This window comes from Camellia sinensis, chromosome 5, assembly GCF_055761805.1.
Source record: "Camellia sinensis isolate YWXY chromosome 5, ASM5576180v1, whole genome shotgun sequence".
NCBI lineage: Eukaryota > Viridiplantae > Streptophyta > Magnoliopsida > Ericales > Theaceae > Camellia > Camellia sinensis.
In genome coordinates, this window is record NC_138965.1 from 127,190,171 (window position 1) to 127,208,695 (window position 18,525).

At 38.9% G+C, this 18,525-nt stretch overlaps 1 protein-coding gene and 1 pseudogene across 2 annotated transcripts; one reads left to right on the forward strand and one right to left on the reverse strand.

The window, feature by feature from the left end:
* Positions 1-8,616: 8,616 nt before the first annotated feature.
* Positions 8,617-14,699, forward strand: LOC114283136 (ascorbate transporter, chloroplastic-like; annotated as a pseudogene). Its single transcript, XR_014331171.1, has 9 exons — positions 8,617-8,808; positions 9,459-9,614; positions 10,639-10,883; positions 11,508-11,687; positions 12,476-12,618; positions 12,815-12,916; positions 13,249-13,314; positions 13,697-13,781; positions 13,972-14,699. The product of XR_014331171.1 is annotated as an ascorbate transporter, chloroplastic-like (transcript).
* Positions 14,700-15,445: 746 nt separating this feature from the next.
* Positions 15,446-18,165, reverse strand: LOC114283135 (cytochrome P450 86A8). The gene is made up of 2 exons (XM_028225966.2): positions 17,634-18,165; positions 15,446-17,377 (listed from the first exon to the last, which is right to left on the reverse strand). Exon 2 carries the CDS (start codon positions 17,364-17,366, stop codon positions 15,756-15,758), a length of 1,611 nt encoding a protein of 536 aa, XP_028081767.2. The 5' UTR covers positions 17,367-17,377; positions 17,634-18,165; the 3' UTR covers positions 15,446-15,755.
* Between the last annotated feature and the right edge of the window lie 360 nt (positions 18,166-18,525).

Genomic DNA, 18,525 nt, shown 5'->3' on the forward strand with positions numbered 1-18,525 from the left:
AATTCACATGAATATATCATTTATAGACTATTCTCCAAATAACATGCCTCAGAATTACTGAATAATTACCTCATCTTATCAATGTGAATGAGAGAGAGAGAAAGTAGAGAGAGTGTAATAGCTTCAGAGCTTCTGGTTGTGGAGGTTTGAGTGTGTGTTGTTGATTATGGCAATCGGGTCTCCTCTTTTCAATCGGAATTTCGATTCTTTTACTACTTCAGGTATAAGCTTTATCCTTCATGTATGCATCTGTTTGTAATCTTTCGTCTGATCGTGAATTGTTGTTGCATTTGGTGAATTTTGTTGTTTTGTGAGTTCAATTATATATAGCATCTATGGATTGATACTTGTTTCGATTGAATGACAAGTTTTGATTGATTTCCAGATTTGTTTCCAATCTGCTGTTGCATGTATGCGTGTTTTTTTGAGACCCCTAATTGGATTTTCGTTTCAAGTGAAAGCAACTACTTTGTGAATTGTGTACTATTGTCTTGTTTTAGAGAGATGGAACTGGAATATCTTGGTTGCATTCTCTCTGAAAAATATGAGAGAGTGATATTGAAAGAGCAAGTAAGCTCTATATTTCAATGTGTATTAAAAGAGTAAGAAGATGCTCCATTATATAGGAGCTGCTATACAACATCATCTTGAGATACAAAACATATAAAAAGGAAAAGAGATCGAAAGCAGCCGAAAGCAGAAGAATCCTATTCTAATCCTATATCTAGCTGTGATTGCATAAATATATTTAATATATATATTATATATATCCATTATATATTAACAGCCCCCCTCAAACTTAAGGAGGACAAACATTAACCAACTGGAGTTTGGAGACAAGGTCAACGAAGTGGCCAGGAGAATGAGCTTTGGTGAAGATATCAGCAGGTTGATCAATAGAAGAGATTGGATGGAGATGGACAGTACCACGAGTGACGTGTTGACGAATAAAATGGCAGTCAATCTCAATGTGGCTTGGTGCGATCATGAAAAACATCATTGTGAGCAATTTGAAGAGCACTGTGATTGTCACAAAAGAGGTTAGTAGCACCAAAGGGGGTAACACCCATGTCAGCAAAAAGCCAACGAAGCCAGAGAAGCTCCTGAGTAGTATCAGCCAGAGCACGGTATTCGGCCTCGGTACTGGAACGAGCGGTACGAGATTGTTTCTTGCTGTGCCAAGAAATAAGAGAATCACCCAGGAAAATGTAAAACCCAGTAGTAGAGCGACGGTCAGTAGGATCGCCAGCCCAATCAGCATCGGAGAAAGCACGAAGCTGGAGAGATGAGCGGGCGGAATAATGAAGACCATGAAACATGGTGCCTTTGAGATACCGAAGGGTACGAACTAATGCAGCATAATGAGGGGTACGAGGAGCCGACATAAACTGGCTGACAATATGAACGACATAGGCAATATCGGGACGAGTAACAGTGAGATAGACAAGACTGCTAACCAGCTGACGATATAGGGTAGCATCAAAGAGAAGAGTGCTATCAAGAGGTGTAAGACGACTCTGAGGCTCCAGGGGAGTAGAGGTAGTCTTGCAATCCGTAAGACCAGCACGTGTGAGAAGATCAGAGGTATACTTAGCCTGAGAGAGAAAAGAACCCGTAGAATCATGAAAGATTTCAAGACCCAAGAAATAGCCGAGAGGACCAAGGTCTTTCATCTCGAAATGATGGCTAAGAAACTGTTTAAGGCGAAGAATACCATCGATATCATCACCGGTGATAATCATGTCATCCACATAAAGCAGAAGCAGGGTGGTCCCTTGAGCTGTTTGCTGGATAAAAAGAGCAGTATCATAAGAGCTGGAGGTGAAACCACATTCATGAATAGTAGAGCTGAACTTGGCAAACCAAGCGTGGGGAGCTTGTTTGAGACCATATAAAGCACGCTGAAGTTTGTAGACTTTATTAGGGGGATAAGTAGATCCAGAGGGAGGTTGCATGTAGACCTCCTCGAGAAGAACACCATTAAGAAAAGCATTTTTCACGTCCAGTTGATAAAGATCCCATTGGGGGGTGGTAGCAACAGCAATCAAGCTGCGAATAGAGGTGAGACGAGCAACATGAGCAAAGGCCTCCTCATAGTCAATACCATATTCTTGGTTGAAGCCTTTGGCAACAAGGTGAGCTTTGTAGCGCTCAATAGATCCATCAGAACAAGTCTTGATTTTGTATACCCATTTGCAGCTGATGGCAGTCTTGCCAGGAGGAAGATCAACAATGTCCCAAGTATGAGTTTTGTTTAAAGCCTGTAATTCATCAGTCATAGCATGCTGCCAAAGAGGATTAGAGCGAGCCTCACGATAGGAGGTCGGTTCATAAGTAGAAAAAGCAATAGAACCAATAATAAAGTCACGAAGACGAGTAGAAGGTTGGATTACCCAGTGTGGTCGAGCAGAGGGAAGATGAGCCAGAGGAGGAGACTCAACAGAAAGGGAGGAGCCCAAGGGAGCAGGAGCAGGCCCATCAGAGGGAGCAGGTGCATGAGATAGACCAGTAGGCAAGGCGATCTCGAGAGAGGTTGGCAGGGGCGTTGGAGTAAGCTCATCAGAATACAGATCTGTGGAAGGGTCAATAAAAAACAGAGAGGGTGAAGGAACGAACAAACGAAAGAGAGAGAGAAAGGAAAGCATTTTGTGTTCCCAGAAGACCACATGATGAGAGATACGAAGTCGCTGGGAGAGAGGATCCCAACAACGATACCCCTTATGTTCAATACTATACCCCAAGAAGTAACAAAGGCGGGAACGGGGTTCAAGTTTGGTACGTTCATGAGGTTGGAGAAGAACAAAACAGGCAGAGCCAAAGACCCTAAGGTTGGTGTAAGGGGGACGGGTGCCATGCAGACGCTCATAAGGAGTGTGATTATGAATGACAGGTGTAGGGATACAGTTGATAGTGTAAGGAGTAGTGAGAGTTGCCTCTCCCCAAAAATGTTCCGAACAAAATGAAGACAAAAGGAGAGCATGAGTAGTGTCAAGAATATACCGATGTTTTCGTTCAGCACGCCCATTTTGTTGAGACGTACCGGGACAAGAACGATGAGGTTGAGTACCATGATTCTGAAGGAAGGAAAGAAAGTCAAAATGTTTATATTCTATGGCATTGTCAGAGCGAAAAAGCTTAATAGTTTTAGAAAATTGTGTTTTAACCATTGCAACAAAATTGTAATAAAGTTGTTTGAGCTCAGAGCGAATTTTCATAAGAAATAACCATGTAAAATAGGAAAAATCATCTATAAAAACAACAAAATAGCGTGCACCGCCCATAGTGGGAGTAGGAGAAGGTCCCCAAATATCAGAATGGATGAGATCAAATGGTGCAAGAGAAACAGAGTCACTTTTATTAAACGACAAAGCAGGTTGTTTGGCAAGTTGACAGGACACACAATTTAAAGCATCAGAACTTACAGGACTTAAATGACCACTAGAAATTAAAGATTTTAAACGACCAACAGAAAGATGGCCTAAACGACAGTGCCAAAGTTGAAAAGGAGATAAAGGAGGAGCAGTGGTAGCAGTGGTAGGAGCAGTGATCTGAGAGGAATTCGGAACATGAAGATGGATGAGTTCATAGAGACGTCCATGCTTACGGCCTATCCCAAGAGTTTGCCCCGTCCGAGGGTCCTGCACCAAACAACTAGTATGAGAAAAGGTAACAGTTGGACCATGCTCACATAATTGACTAATGGAGATAAGATTTAAAGTAAGAGCAGGCATAAGATATACATGTGATAAAGATAAGTGAGAGGTGGAAACAGAAACAACATGACTTACAGACAGAAGAGACCCATCAGCAGTATGGATAGAAGGAACATGAGAAGTAGAAGAGAGAGGAGTAAAAACAGTAGGGTCAAAGGTCATGTGATTACAACAAGCGGAGTCAAAGTACCAGGAAGTGTTACCTGCGATGACAGACAAAGCAGTAGATAGAGGAGTACCGAAATTCTGCCAAAAATGTTGAAACATGGCTTCGACATCTGTTTGAGAGAAGACTGGAGTGGAAGGGTCTATAGGGACAGAGGAAGGCTCTGAGGCAGCAGCAGCAGCAGTGCGTTGAGCAGGCATTTGTTTAAACGGAGTCCCAGAACGGTGAGAGTTGCTGCGGGAAAAATGCCCAGTGGAAGGACCATTGCGAGAGGCACGAGCGGGATTGCGGAAGCAATCTTGCTGGAGATGACCAGGACCAGTCTTGTTGCAAAATCGACAAAGACGAACTGGACAATTAACCAGAAGATGAGTCGACGGAAGACTGCGGTTGTGACAGTAGTTGCAGAGAGTTGACTTCTGCAGTGAAGGTGGTGAAGGAGAACTCCGACTCTGGGGAGTAGCAAGAACAGAGTCCACAGGGTGCGGATGGAGGGTCCTAAACCTGGTTTCCTCGGACACTAGTTCAGAAATTGCTTGCTCAAGAGTGGGTAAAGGAGTGCGATGAAGGAGAGATGCGCGTACTGGCTCAAAATGGGGAGTGAGAGCCATGAGAAACTGAACCAAGTGATGTTGGTCATGGTAAGTAGTAAACAAGGCAGCATCCTTAGTACAATCCCATGGAGGTTCAGAAAGAGCGAGCTGATCCCAAACATAATACATTTGGGAGAGGAAATCATTAATGGTCTGAGTTGTATCTTGGCGCATACAGTGAAGATGACTCAGAAGTTGATATTGGTGAGCAAGGCCAGTAGTTTGATAGCGTTCTTGTAAAAAATCCTAGATGGCCTTGGCTGGAGAGGGAGTAGAGTCAAGTTGGAACCGACCAAACTGAAGGCTGATGGATGTAATAGAAGTATTGCGAAGCCAAGTGATGATCTGATAGGTTTTACTATCCCAATCCTCCAGACGGTCAACATATTTGGCAGCGGATTCCGAGGTTTCTTGGATGGGTTTGCACACATCACCAGTGATGATGCGCCAAAGTTTCTTTCCTTTGAGGAACCCAGACATAGCTTGTGCCCATAAGACATAGTTAGTCCCGTCAAGAACAACGGAAATAGGGTGGTTAGAGGAGTCCAGGCGATCCATGAGGGAAGAGCAGTACTATCGAGGCAGAATATGAAAAATTCGAGGTTACCAGTGAATTCAGAGGGTTGAAATCAGTGGGAAAGGAGTGAACTGACCCAAAAATATGACCAGAAAGGCACTAAATTGGCTGGTCAAAGGGAGTTGACTGTGCTGGTCAACAATGTTGGTCAAACAAAGTCAAACAGGATGATGTCACGACTGCTGAGGCGCGGCGCACGTTAGCAGAGAAGGGCGCGGCGTACGATAGCAGAGGAGAACAAGCGGCGCACGAAAGCATCCAGGGCTGACGTCGACTGACGTCAGAAACATGCGGCTTACGTTAGTAGAGGAGGCCGCGGCGCACAATAGCACGGGACAAGTGTAGGAGGCGCGTAGAGCGCGTCTGAGAACGAGGGAGCGCGTGGCTGAAAGTTCTGGCGGCGCGTGAAACGTCGGATGAGGATGAATCTGGTGGATTTGGATTCGTCGTGAGGAGACGAAGGGTCTGGTGTGGTCCAATCTGTAATTGAGAGAAGGACGAAATAGGCAACAATCTGCCAAACAGAAAATGTGATGCAGCGGAAGAAGAGACTAGGCAAAATACCTGTGCTCTGATACCATGAGTAGTATTTGTTAAATAAGCTGTGAAATAACTTTTTTAATTAACTTTTATTTTTTATTATTCACTATTTGTCTACATTTCTCATTAATAATAATAATAATATTTTATAGTCCATTTTGGTCTTTTTCTACTTTTAAAAAATAAAAAATAAAAAAATCTAAGAATATGACCGTGAATTAATATGTCCACAGCAGAAGCTGATAATCAGAAGTAAGGGGTGAACAGTTTCTCAGAATCAGCTTTTTGACTTAAAATAAATTGTCAGAATCAGAAGCTGTTTGAAATAAGTTTAACCAAACAATCTAAAACAACTTTTTAAAAGTTAAAAGTCATAAGTTGGCTAAAAAAAACTCCACCAAACACCCCTCTACCTAGAATACCTGGAAAAGTGCCAAGAGTTTGAATAAATGGTGTTGATTTAAATTTGATGTGGTGTGGGAAACAATGATAAATTTGATCATCACATTTCAAATTTTGTGCACTTTATTAGGTATTTTTTTGGCACGTAGTATTGGTGTTTAAACAAAAAAAGGATGGTTTAATATTTAAAAGAATTTATCGTTTCACTCACTTGTGGGTTGTTACCACTTACCAGTTAAAGTCTATCCTTAAATGCTTCGGTTTTCATTAATTTGAAATGCATATGTAATGTCTGTTGGAAATGGTTATAAAATTCAGAATAAAATCAGAATTTTTTCTTAAGTTCGGTCTATTTTTTAGGTGGGCCTCGAGTGTTGATTTACTCGGGTCAAAGTGGTAACGCGTTCTATGCCGCGTTGTGATTCACGTGGTATATTTGGTTGCTCAAAACTATTACCGAGTGAATGGAAAATTGAAGCCAAAGTGTGCTCCATGGAAATGGAGTTTTGGTGGAAATTCCTTAAGGTTGTAAATTGGCTTGTCCCACATTGATTTGGTGGGAAGTTTTGAAAGGGTTTATAAGGCTTAGGGTTAGATACTTGGGGTGTGCCCCAAGGGGTACCCAAGTGTTTTAGAGGGAGAGGTTATGGGCAAAATGGGCTAGACCTATTGGACCCAAAAATCATCACACGCGCCGGTCGGGCGGCCTGGGCGCGGGTGCGTGGTGTGTGGTTGGGCTTCTAATCTTTTTGGGCAAAAAACATTTGAATTTAATTTTATTTTTTATTAAAATAAAATCCAGAATTCAAATTAAATTGGTTTGGATTTTTTGTTCATCCAAACAGGGCCCTTCCCGTTTTCAAACAGAAATAAACTGTTTTGGAATTAGTGCACACCCAAACAGGGCCCTTCCCGTAATTGCTATCTGTTTGAATTGTTGAATCTATTTGAAATTCAAAACCCAACAGGTATCATACCTGTTCAATTCAAAACCAAGAGCCACCTTCACATCTATAAATAGGACCACCCTCATTTGATGTTTTCCATTCAGAAATTTCGTATTTCACTTCTGCTATTTATATTCTTCATCTTGCTGCATTTTATTTCTCAAAGAAAGAGTGTAAACACTTAGTGTGTTCGTAAGACAAACAATTAGTAAGACAAATAATTAGTAGTGCTGCTATTGTTTGTGGTAGATCATTTCATCTTGGGAGATAGACGTCCGAATTCTGAAAGCACCGTGGAGAGGACGAATCTGTCTTAAGGACACAGTGTTAAACACTGGACTTGATCAGAAAAGTTATTCAAATAAATTAACCAAGTAAGTTGTTTAATTTTATTCTGTTTTTTATTTGTTTATTTAATCAGATTTTATTTTTGTTTTTGTAACAAAATAAAATCTGTGGTTTTATTTATTTATTTATTATTTCGAGTTTGATTTTTGTAATCAAACAAATTCTCTCCTTTTTCTTTATTTCTTTAAATTCTTATTGTTGTTGTGTACACAATAGAATTAAATCTTTTAAATACAGTGAAGATTGTCCTACAATGTCCTCAACAGGAAAAAAAAAAAAAAAAATCCTTGTTGGGAATCCTGTTTCTTTTATGTGTATCCTTGGAGCTCATTCATATTGGAACATGGTTAGGCTTCGAGATTTTTTCAATATTCATGCAAAACAGCCAGATTGATGTGGGATAAAGTTATTTGGGCTGGAAAAAAGTACGGAGTAATTCCTAAATGAAACTCCCAAGTTAATCTATATGTTATAGTTTTTTTTTTTCTTTTTCTTATGAATATTTGGATAAGTGATTACGAAATCTGGATTAAATTCAGTCAAATAATTGAAATATTGTTAAAATGTATTAGGATAGGTTTCCAATTATATCCTGGACTGACAATTCATTTTTCTATATCCTCAAGCTTAACTTAATTTATGAATCTCATGATGCTTCTTTCCCGTAGAACAATGCTGCAACAAATTGTGGCACAGATGTGCTCATTTGCATGCAACCTTCTTCTTCTTCTTTTTTCTTTTTTCTTTTCCCTTTTTTTAAATTTTTTTTTTTTTTTTTTAATGCTAATTGCATGCAAGCTTGTGTTATAGTGATTAGGGGCTATTTTTTTACTGGGAAGCTGCTGGAATTTATGATGATTTGAGGAAGACTAAAGTCAGCTGACCACCAACGACCACCAAATCTGTCAAAATGGGCTGTAATTTGTTTTATGCAACATTTCAAAATCAATGAATTCTTTAGATCATTGGGGAGTTCATTGCACTGGTTTTGCGTTCAATCAAGTTTTATGTTTTTTCATTTCAAATCGTCCTACATTTTAAATTAGGTACAATTCAACTTGGTGTTTTCATTTAGTAACTTATTATTTTGGCAGGAAAAGTATATCAGAAAGAAGAAACTACAGCACATCACCAAGGAGAGTGGCCAGGATTTGCTGTTGCACAGTATGTGCATAGAAAGATGTTCCACAAATGCTTATGTGTACGGAGGGAAAGCTGTTCTTATAATCCAACACTTCGTGTTGTTGGTCATTTGAACAATAAATCTCTGAGATCAAACTTAAACATTCCATGATGATGGGAGCATTAATCCTAGGCAAAGAATCAGAACATGTACTGTCTTGCTTCAACTCCCTCTTGCAGCAATTGGGTTCAACCAAGAAAGCTAGATAAACTTGAGATCAACAACAGGCAACACCTGCTTTCAAAGCATATGAAAGGAAACATAGCCCGTACTGACTATAAATCTGAGGAATTTGACATAACAGGAACAGAGATGGACTCATTTGTGTCATCAGAGGGGGCAACGAGGTTTCTTTAGTGGAAGGGGTGCAGCAAATAAAACCACATAGATGGTTTCTCTAGACAAGTTCTTGTTAATCTCCCGATAAGTGCTTGTTCAAACTTCTACAACTCACATAGATGGTTTTGCGGGATTTTGATTCTTTTAACTTGTCTAGAACTGGCTTTTGATTTTGATCTTCAAATGCCATTTATACATTTTGTCAACCTTAGTACTTGAAAATTTTAGAATTTTAATGTAGATATATCTGACACACACACACTCATTATTGTAACAATGTCAATTATTGCTCACTCTTTTTTTAATCACCAATTATGCGTTATAATTTACATTTTTATCTGGGAACAACTGTTGAACTGCCATGATTTTTGGATCTGCAAGGTCTGGCACTCATCACCTAAGCCAGTGGTCAAAATTATAGTCAACATGCTTTGGTGATTGTACATTTGAAATACTGATTCACTCTTCATTTTGCCCTTGATGAGCTGATGTCCTTACTGTATCGTTTCTTTCAGGATTTGGTTTTTCAAAGACATGCACTTTTTATGAGCTTGGCCTGTCAATGAGTTTTTTTGCTTGAAAGGTCAAAACTTAATTCTATCCAGCCTTTTCTACTAACCGGTTATTGTCTATTTTTCTTTGACAAATAGATTGTCGGAGGTATTTGGGCAGATAAAGTTGGTGGGAAACTAGTACTGGGTTTTGGAGTGATCTGGTGGTCAGTTGCAACGATTTTGATACCTATTGCTGCCAGAGTTGGGCTTCCTTTCTTACTTACTATGGGTGCCTTTATGGGGATTGGTGAGGTTGGCCTCTTCTTATGTTACTTAGTGGTGCTTTTGTGACTGACAGGACTAGTTGGATCTATCCCAAAACTATTTGATGTTTGCATTTGTCTCATATTTTGAAGAATCTTCTTTTATTGAATATCATTCAAAAAAGTTTCCAATTGTGTAGTTTTCCAACAATAGTTTACATTTGTCTCCGAACTGTTAGTTGTTTACATACTTTGGGGGAAGGTTTAGAACCCTAGTAGCAGAATGGAATCAGTTTACTGGGCTGATTTCCATGCCAACAGGAGTAGTTTAATCTAGCTCTCAAAACTATTTGATGTTTACATTTGTCTCAAATTTTGCAGAATCTTCTTTTATTGAATATCATTCAAAAAAGTTTCCGATTGTGTAGTATTCCAACAATAGTTTCCATTTGTCTCAAAACTATCAGTTGTTTACATTCTTTGGGGGAAGGTTTAGAACCCTAGTAGCAGAATGGAATCAGTTTACTGGGCTGATTTCCATGCCAACACACGAGCAGTTTAACTCATCACTACCTCGTGAGGGTGTTGAGAATTGTTTTTGATTTTATTGCTTTGAACTTTTTAAAGTTTATTCAAGTAGCCTTTGTTCAAGTTTGAATCTAGTCTACCTATAGATGGTATTAATTGTTGTAGTTAGACCCATAATAGATGATGAAAATTAGACTTGTTTTGCCTGTGAAATTGGGTGTCCGGTTCCTGAAGCACCAATTGGGTGTTGTTGGGACAACAATCCTACATCTCAATATGATTACCTAAAAAAAATCCCTCTACACTATATTATAGTGTGGGATGCTGTGATGCCTGAAGCTGCAAGTTTGTCAGCTAAATGTCAAATTCAGCCACCAATACAGAAACTGGTTTGGGATTTTGAAACGTATTGCTAGTTTTCATTAGTTGTAACACTGAAAACAGCTGCAATATCTCTCATGTCTCTTAACTTTTTTCATTAGTTCCCTGTCTTACAGATATACAGGATTTTGATTGTTTGAAGAATTGACTTTTTTTCTTATCAGGGTGTCGCTATGCCTGCCATGAATAATATACTTTCTAAGTGGATTCCTGTGTCCGAGAGAAGCAGATCACTTGCACTTGTATACAGTGGCATGTATCTTGGTTCTGTTACAGGGCTGGCTTTCTCTCCCATTTTAATTCACAACTTTGAGTGGTCATCCGTGTTTTACTCATTTGGCTCCTTGGAAGTATCTGGTTTGCATTATGGTTATCTAAAGTAAGCATTCATTTATTTACTTACATTGGAGTTGACAAGTTTAATTTGCACAAATCAGTTGCTTATTAAGTAAAAGACCAATTTTACACGGTTGCTTGACCAACGACACAATTATATTTGCTTCCTTGGAACCACACTACACGAGAAGCACGGCAATAGAAAGTGTATAATTAATTTCCATTTCCTGGTCACGACAACTTGAAGTCAAGACCTTTAGATAGAAATATGACTGCACGAAACATTTTGCTTCTTGGAGGATTAGATACTTCCTCAAAGTAAACAAATGTTTGTAGTCTTTCACATGTTTGAGGATATCAAGCATGTTTAGATTCTTTGCATGTTTTTTTTTTTTTTTTATAGAGTCCCCATACTAGAGGACAAATTCTTATTACACATATGGCTGTTCGCTTCATTTAAGCATCATGATTTTTTTTTAGATCCTAACCTTGGGATCAACTACGTGGATCCATTTCCTTTGTTGGTTCTATTTGTTAGTTAGTTTAAGGCAATCATGTTCTTTATCACCTCAGCCCATTTTCTCCTTGGCCTATTTCTCTATGTATACAGTGAGTTAACCCAAGTTGCATTTTAGACACCTTCTCATGGAAGATCTCTGAAACTTCTTTTTGACTCTGACTTCTACTACGCACATAGCTTCGTGCAGAGGAAAAAAGGCTTATCTTGGGAGGCAGCAACTCGAAGGAACCTGTGACTGTTATTCCTTGGAAACTAATTTTATCAAAGGCACCTGTTTGGGCTCTCATTATCTCCCACTTCTGCGATAACTGGGGAACTTTCATTCTTCTGACATGGATGCCAACCTACTACAATCAAGTATGTGAGACATTGTCAACTGGCAATAGGTCAGATAACTTTTTGATATATATAACTATATATATATATATATATATATCATATTTCAATCTCCATATTTCTTACCCTGGATAATCTAAATTAATGATGGTACATCTCCCACAAATTTTGCTGTATTTCTGTTGTTCTATCATCGGAAATGGACACGGGACACAGCCATTAAAAAAAAAAAAGGATATGTGCAATGTGGAGATATGGAAAAAAAAAAAATTTGATTTGCTATTTATTTAAATATTACTCCCGTAAACAACTAAAATTAATGAAAACTACACAAATATAACATATAAAAAAAAAAAAACAAACAAACAAAAGCAAAATTTAAATCAGCTAGAGGCTAGATTTGTGCTGCATTAGAAGTCAGACTCTCAACTTCACAACTATGTTTAGATCTGTGTTGCATTGTTGCTGGTTAGATGAGAGTTCTATATATTTTTAAAAGTTCAATCTTCATGCTTCCAAATATTACAGACCCCCAAAATTAGCATTGAAAAATTTAAATAAAACCCCATCATTTCCCAAACCGTGCCCTTACTGTGTTCCCACATGTCCCCTGGGAAAAAAATTATTAAAAAAATGGACATGCCAGCAAGTGTGTCCTTTATGTGTCCCAACTCCTCGCAATATCTGTGTTCTATTCGTGTCCACCATGGCTACAGAGCCCACTTATGGTGTCTGCTTTAGAGCTCATGGAACCATTAAATAATTAACAATCCAAGGTATTTTCCCTTTTGTTTGTGGTTTTTTCTCAGGTGTTGAAGTTCAACCTCACGGAGTCTGGACTTCTTTGTGTATTGCCCTGGTTGACCATGGCTGTGTTTGCAAATATAGGAGGATGGATTGCTGACACACTACACTTGTGAGCAAAGGTCTTTCCGTAACAACAGTTCGTAAGGCAAGAACAATATACAATACTGCTCTCTTTTGTAAACATACATGTAATGTGAAAATATTTTCTAAATGGAGAAATCATCTACATCTTTTTCTAAAATGAAAGTTTATAAACAGCAAAGTAACCTTTATGTTCGACTGTTTCAAGGTCAATGGGAAGTATTGGTAGTAATTCTTCTCTAAACCTTTTAACACTGCAGATAATGCAATCGATTGGATTTTTGGGGCCTGCCTTCTTCCTTACACACCTGAGCCATGTCAAGACACCTGCTTTAGCAGTGCTATGCATGGCATGCAGTCAGGTTTGTTCAATGGATTTCAATTCAATCTCTCAAACGTTAGGAATAGTCGACCTTTCAGCATTTGTATTACAGAAATCTTACATAGTCAGCTTAACAGAACAAGTTATTTAAAGATGAGTAACTGTGAGGGTGATGATGGTAAATACTATCAAATCCCTATCCAAATTCATGATCCAAATACAGCCATAATGAATTCTAGTATTTCACAGTACTTATAAGTGTATTAGATTGCTTGTGAATGACAAGAATGACTCTTACAATGATTTAAAACAAAAATTCAGTTTTATATTTGGCCAAAATCTTGTAAATATATGTTTTTGTTCTCTTTGCAGGGATCAGATGCATTCTCACAGTCTGGCCTCTACTCCAATCACCAAGACATTGGGCCCCGATATGCTGTGAGTTATCTCTATCTCTATCCTACACAAAATCAAATATTGCTTCTCTCTCGTGATTCCTAGCCATGAATATAATCTTTTTGTAAAGGTTATTTCTCAAAGTATGAAGTGATTTAATCCCAGTAAATAGAGTGGAAAAGTAAAAAAGATTTCAAACATCAATCATATTTTTCAGGTGGAAAGTTTCACCATTATTATGATTTAATTTGTGGTTCTTTGAATAGAATTTTCAATGATTATTTGAGAAGAGATCCTTAATTATATCTTTGCTTGTTGCCCATATCAAACTTGTTTCTTCCTTGCATATCTTGGCAAGAAAATTTACAAAAACAAATTTTAAAATGTTTCAGGAGAAATTCTTAGCTATAATTTTCAATTGCAGGGAGTATTGTTGGGACTATCCAATACCGCGGGAGTGCTAGCTGGTGTCTTTGGAACAGCTGCAACAGGATACATTCTCCAAAAAGGTGCATCCAATGTTTGGCATGGACTAAACAATCTTTAAAAACCAACTTTTCCACTAGAAAAAAGACAACCTTTTTACCAATTACCAAACACATCAGCTTTTTTAGAGAGAGAAAATAAAACAAAAAAAAAGCCAAAAATGCGGCTGCTTACTCCATTGTTAATTTACTTCTCAAAATACCCATATTACAGGTTCTTGGGATGATGTTTTTAAGGTGTCGGTTGCATTGTACATTACCGGCACAATAGTCTGGAACATCTTTTCAACCGGAGAGATGATTCTAGAGTAGATAATTTTATCAAGAAAAAGAAGAGATGCAGCTTATATAACAGAAGAGATCAAAAAATAAGATGTGAGGAATATCAGACACCAAATATACATGGAACTTGGAAGATCTGATGAAAAGACAGTGGCTAAGATGTCACCGGTTTTGTAGTTCTCTTACTAAATTATGATGCCCTCAAACTGCAGCTCCTGACGGTTTTGCGGGTCAGCTTCAGAGACCTTCTTACACGTACTGCCTCTGTTTCATTTTCCTATACTTTGCTCTGTCAAAAAAAAAAAAAAAAAACAACCTTCATATCAACCTCAAAAATCTTCTATAGTGGATTTATAGAATTCTGCTCTTCAGCTTTTTGGAACTTCACTTTGTTTCAGTCCTAGCTTGTGTTGCCCCTTTAATGCTAGTTTCATTCTTTACCTCTGTCTGTTTGGTTGTCTCTGTTTTCTTTGATTTCGTATTTCTGGAAACAAAAATAGTGAATAGTTTGGAAGCACTCTTTGTTTTATTTTTGTGTAAAAAAAACTGTTTTCCGATTCAACTTTTTTGGTGTTTCTTTAAAAGTGAGTTGTTTTCAGAAACATTACCTAGAATTTTATCGAGATATATCAAATGTGGTCTAAATTAGTTCTATACATAGATCTCATAATACACCAGTTCAATCTCAACTAAACATTTACATTATGTGGATGCTTTACTGCCTAGTATTACCATTAATAGAAGAAACAGAAAACGTGGGAATGTGAATGTTCCAATTGTATATATATATATATATATATGTTATAGCAAAGGCGAGGATGAGAAAATTTAAAACAGAACGAACACAGGGATTTATGTGATCTGGGAATAAGCATATGTTCACAAGTTCGCAAACTAAGAATGATGGAGTTTCATTATGAATATAATGGACTGGCTCTCTCCTTCTCTTTCAATCCTTCATTCAAAATTGACAAGATCATCATAAATCTTGCAACTCCAAAACAACTTAATATATATAAAAATATGAAAGTACCAAACTGAGTTAAAATAGATCCAAATACAAATACCGGGACGAAACCAACATTGGAAAATCTTGTCACATTCCCTTTAATTGGGTTCTTGAGGTCGCCAACAGGGCAATATCATTTGGGTTGAATTTGAGACACCCCACACAACAATATCAATGGGCGAATGCAGTTGAGCAATGATCTTCAAAAACATTTACTAACCATAAACCTGATTCAGAATGAAAAAAATTAGAAATTTAAGAGACGACTGGGTATTTTTAACAATTTTGCTTTTCATGATCAAAATTAGCATAAGGTGTCATGCTTCGTTGTATTTTACCACAAGTTTTCAAGAAAATGAAAATAAAAAAACGAAAAAACAACCAAATAAATTCAACATTTGATTTAAACTAGTCCGTTTTTATTTATAGGAAAGAACCAAAATTACACTGGATCAAATAAATAGAAAAATAAGGATTGTGCAAAGTTGCCTACATCAAGGAAATGAGAGACACTTCACCAAAAGTAATCAAACAAAAAACAAAATAATAACTGTTATGAAAGTTCTCTATCTTCTTACAAATTGCATCTCTCTGTCATAACAATGAATGAAATATATCTATAAGATCAAAGAGCACCACCCACCACCACCCTTAGCTGCCGCGGCTACCACCACCACTGCCCATTGCCACGGCCACCGCCACCACTCTTAAAAGTAGTTAGGAGTCTCTTTCCCATGCAACTCACCCTCTCTCTCCTTAATACTAGCCACAATTTCTCTCAAATCCCTTTGGTGCACATCAACCTTGAGCCCATACTTCATGAACAATGTAAGCGACATTTTTTGCTCCACCCGGTGGCCCGGCACCACCGTCAGCCTGTGGCGGAGTAAAACCGCTGCTGCCACTGACTTCATTTGCAAATAAGCCAAGTCCCTCCCCAAACACATCCTTGGACCGGCATTAAACGCCACAAATTTAAATGGGTCATGCGTCACAAATTGCTTTCCATCAGCTGATAACCACCTCTCTGGCTTAAATTCTAGACAGTCCTCCCCCCACGTTGACTTCATCCTCCCCGCTGAATATATCGAATATGTGACCGACGATCCGGCCGGCACAAATGTGCCATCTGGCAACACGTCATCGGCCACGACATGCTTCGAGTCCTCCGGGACCGACGGGTATAGCCGGAGTGTCTCCGACAAGGCAGCTTTGAGATATACTAACTGGTCAACTTCGTCGAACCCAAGTGCCTCGTCATCAACCCATTCTGACACATCATCGCCTCGTGTCTCCATCAGGACGGTGCAAATTTCACGCAATATTTTCTCTTCGACAATTGGGTTTTGGATGACCAACCAGAAGAACCAGCTCAGGGCGGCCGATGATGTGTCGCGTCCAGCTAGGATGAAATTGAGTGCCACCTGTTGCAAGAATTTGTCCGAGTAGGACTCTTTCTTCTTCATGAACCTTGAGAGCAAGTCATCATGAGGGTTACCATCTTTTTGCTGACTCATCAATTCCAGCTTACGTGTATTAATGATGTTGGACAAGTACTCATCCACGTGTACAAGGCTTCGGGTCAAGCTGACTTCCATACCCAGCCGAAGCCATTTCTTCAGCTTCCACAAGACTTCTGGCATTATAAACCGTTGCAGCGAGGCTTCGGTGGCTTGGTCAAAAGCTGATGAAAAGCTGTTGTCGGGGAGCCCTGGCTCAAGGGTTTGCGGGTCTTGTCCAAAAGCCAAGCCGCATATGTTGTCAAAAGTGAGCCGGAGCATGAGGTCTTGGAGATCGACCGGCTTGGCTTCCAACTGAGCCGCCTCGAGTATCGGACAAAATCTAAGCTTGATGGCTCGGTTCACCCACCGAGCCATGGCTTGGCGCAAAGTCCGAGTTGTGAACTCGAGCGCGGCAGTCTTCCTCTGAAACAGCCACGTGTCACCATCAGAGTTGAAGATGCCTTGGCCAAGTAGATCATGAAATACAGCTTGCCACGTGGGACCCTTGGGGTAATTGTCGAACCGGGTTTTCAGTATGTGCTCCAGATTTCTCGGGTCGCACGTGACAGTCACGTGACCTTGCTTCCGAGCTAGGGATGGTATGGCACATATACAGGTTTGGTACGTGCCACCACACGCGCGAAGATTGTCTGCGATCCACTCATGCATGCGATCCATGTTCTCGATCAACCCCGGCAAGCTGCCCAATAAGGGCCAGACATGTGGACCCTTCAATGACCGTGAGATGAAGGTGAACCACAGCAGGTAGGCAGTTACAGCCGTGAACAGCAGCAGAGCTATTATAGACACATCCATAGTAAATTTTCCTGGAAAGTGTTTTCCCGAGAAAACTAGAAATGAGCTTAGAAATATGGATCTAAAGTAGAAAACTGAAAGATAATGACGACCCAGATGGTGTTTTGCTTAAACAATGGTGGATATTGTTGATTTTTTTCACTGAGTTTTTCAAATTTTCAACTATTCCGGTAAAATGCTTTCCCGAGAAAGTAGAGAGGAGCTCGAAAGAATGGATCTAAACTAAAAAAACTGAGAAAAAGAATGATGACCCAGATGGTATTTTACCTTAAACAACAGTGGGTTGGTTGATTTGACTGAGTTTCTTGCAGTTCTTCAACAGATCACCATTGTCGTATGGACAAACAAGCTCATGAAACAGAAAAAGAAAGATGAGAGAGAGAGAGAGAGAGAGAGAGAGAGTTACAAAAAGGAGAACATGCAGTAGAGAGAGAGAGAGAGTAGAGAAGATTTATAGGTGAAAGTATCAGAAAAGCAATTACTAGGCCAGTCTGTTTCTTTGAATGTCACCGTCTCTCTCTCTTCTCTTGTGTTTTTCTCTCACTATAACCACCAGATGTACAAACATAAATGCAGTGATCAGAGGTGGTTGAAAAACCTCTCAAAAACCAGAAACCATATACAAGTTTCTCTCTCTAAAAGTAATATTTTTGCAGGGAAAGGAGCTGGGTTCTTTAAATCCAAGCAGCATTCAATGCAGAGACATTAATGGGATTAGTTGAGAAACAAGAACAGCGAGGAGAGGAGCCGAGCCTCATCAAAACAAATATGCTGCAGAAAATGGGTCGAATTTGAATTTGATTTTTTTTTCTTTTTTTGGGTTATTTTAAGTGATAAAACTTGGTTGAATAGTTCACGAAAAGTTTGATTATACTGCTGGTTAGGGTTCGGTGAACCACCCACCAACGATTTGTAACTTTGGCTTACGTTGCGTTTGGTTACATGTAAAAACAGAATTTTACTCACTTTTCTTTACACCCTATCAATTTACTCGAAACAAACAGTTGTTCTATTTATATAGAAATCAATCCCATAATCTTAATGATTTTATATAAATGTAATAAAAGTAAAATTTACTTTACGTGAGAAAATTGTCCAATTATATGATTCCTTTGTGTCTATAAATCTTTTTTTAGGCCTCGTTTGGAAACGTATTTTT